This window comes from Echinops telfairi, unplaced genomic scaffold (assembly GCF_000313985.2).
Source record: "Echinops telfairi isolate 266 unplaced genomic scaffold, ASM31398v2 ScPeMD7_7412;HRSCAF=8450, whole genome shotgun sequence".
Classification (NCBI taxonomy): Eukaryota; Metazoa; Chordata; class Mammalia; order Afrosoricida; family Tenrecidae; genus Echinops; species Echinops telfairi.
In genome coordinates, this window is record NW_022111312.1 from 3,417,039 (window position 1) to 3,419,222 (window position 2,184).

General features: G+C 53.6%; 1 protein-coding gene across 1 annotated transcript in view; it reads left to right on the forward strand.

Annotated features, from left to right (window-relative positions):
• RPH3A (rabphilin 3A) overlaps positions 1-2,184 on the forward strand; it is a 129,537-nt gene that overhangs the window by 89,540 nt on the left and 37,813 nt on the right. Inside the window, exon 7 of the mRNA XM_045296694.1 lies at positions 1,639-1,804. Within this exon, the coding sequence (XP_045152629.1) occupies positions 1,639-1,804 (166 nt within the window). The remainder of the gene's footprint in view (positions 1-1,638; positions 1,805-2,184) is intronic.

Sequence of the window (2,184 nt, forward strand, 5' to 3'; positions counted from 1 at the left end):
AGCAGACCACCGGAGAAGCTGACCATCCGAGAACTCTATGAAGAAGAACTCAGCGTCAGGATTGGAGGAAGACTCATTGGCAATCTGCAGTCTGCAGATGGCGCCCTGTCTTGGCTCGCTGACAGTGAGGAGGGCTTGACGCCCTTGCTGATGAAGATCAAGGGCGTCCTGCCTTTGGTAGGGATTGCAACCAGGTAAACAAAACCCAAATCCTCGCAACTGGGCCAATGGGCAGCATTGGGATCAACAGATAGGAAGATGGAAGCTGTCGGTTGTTTTCATGTTAATGTGGATCCACAATTGGTGCTCGTGGAAACAGCCGTCAAAAAGTGGAACGGTGTATTGGGAAAATCTGCCGCCCAAGACTTGTTGAAAGTGTTGAAGAGCGAGGGTGTCCCTTGGAAGGCTGAGGTGCGCCACAGCATTGGACACATGTGGAAGCTGGACAACGAGTAAGGAAGGCCACAGATGAATTGATGCGTGTGAATGATGAGGGTGGTGACGCGTATTAAAAGTACTGTGGACCGCCCGAAGAACAAGCAAATCCATCTTCGAAGAAGTACAGCCAGAATGCTCCTTAGAAATGAGGATGGGCAGGCTTCCTGCATCTCACGTGCTTTGGCCCTGTCGTCAGGAGAAAGCGGTCCCTGGAAGAGGACAGCATGCCGGGTAAAGTGGAGAGGCAGCAAAAACAAGGAAGACCCTCAACAGGATGGATGGACACAGTGGCTGCAGCACTGGGTTCAAACATGACAACAGTTGTGGGGCGGCGCACAATGACCAGGCAGTGTGTCATTCTGTGGTCTGTAGGATCGCTATGAGTTGGAACTGATTCAAGGGCACCTGACCACAATGAGGGAATCCTCAAGGAATGATGGAATACCCAGGAACAACAGCAGCAGGAGGGTTGGTAGACTCCTTGGAATGGAGTTGGGAGCCAGGAGGATGGATACCTTGGCCTCACTCTCCACCTGTCTTCCAGTCTCCTGCTGCCACCTTCCTTGACCACATCCACCTGAGATCTAAAGGTCAAGGAAGCCCACGAACTGGAGTTCAGACTGATCAACCTCCAGGAGTCCAGCCCAAGGTGGGCAGGGAGGGAGAGCTGACTTGAAGGGGCCACAGAAGATACCCGGCACACTATCTTTGGTGGACCACTAACCAGCAAGGCAGACACAGACTCCAGAGGCCTTAGGGGAAGTTGGGGGTGGATGATGCTCTTCAGAGAAGCCAGTGCAGCAGCCAGCACAGAACACCTGCGCGTTGGAGGTGGAGATCTTGATAGCTAGTTCTTGTTCTTCCACCCATTAGCTGTGCCCCCATGGACCAGCCCCTAACCTCTCTGACTTCCAACTTTCTCCACCAGGAAAGGGAGCATATTCCGATCTCTCTCTCTTGATTGCTTAGCTTGTTTCACATGTGCAGTTCAAGGGCATCCATTGTGACCATCATATTGAGCCACAGTCACCGTGAAAACATTTCCAATTTTGTTCCATTGTATTTTCAGGGCTGTTGTGTAGCACTGAGTATGGGCTGGGAAAGGCTGTGTGGTGGACAGCATAACAGCGTGCAGAGGGCAGTCAACAATCCCCACCGGTACTTGAGTTCCCCGTCTCCTTCTCCTGCCTCTCCCCCCAGGTGTGGAAGCGTTCTGGGGCATGGTTCTTCAAGGGCTTCCCCAAACAAGTCCTCCCGCAGCCCATGCCGATCAAGAAGGCCAAACCCCAGCAGCCTGCCAGTGAGCCTGCGGCCCCTGAGCCGTCAGCCCCTGAGCCCAAGCACCCCGTCCGGGCTCCAGCTCGAGGTAAGACATTATAGCTTCTCAGCTGAGCCCAACGACAGTTCCGGGCTAGCTGGTCAACCTGCAGAGTCCCCTGACCTTGTGTCTGTGTTTCTACCCAGTTGATGGGCATCAGCCTCTCAACTTGACCTAGGACGTCAATGTCCCCTGGACAGCTCACCGTGAGACCTTCCCAGGCAGGTGATGCAGGGGACATTCCAGCAATGCCGGGCTGCCAACAGCCTTTGTTTCCCTCCCTGAAGAGAGAACTGAAAAGGGAATTACATTAAGACGGAGAGAGGCTTTCCCTCCAGTTATAACCAGGAACCTGAGGGTACCTGGGGGATTGCCATGAAGGCCTTCCTGGCCCCAAGTATTTTTTCAGTCATCAGCATGCCTGAAGT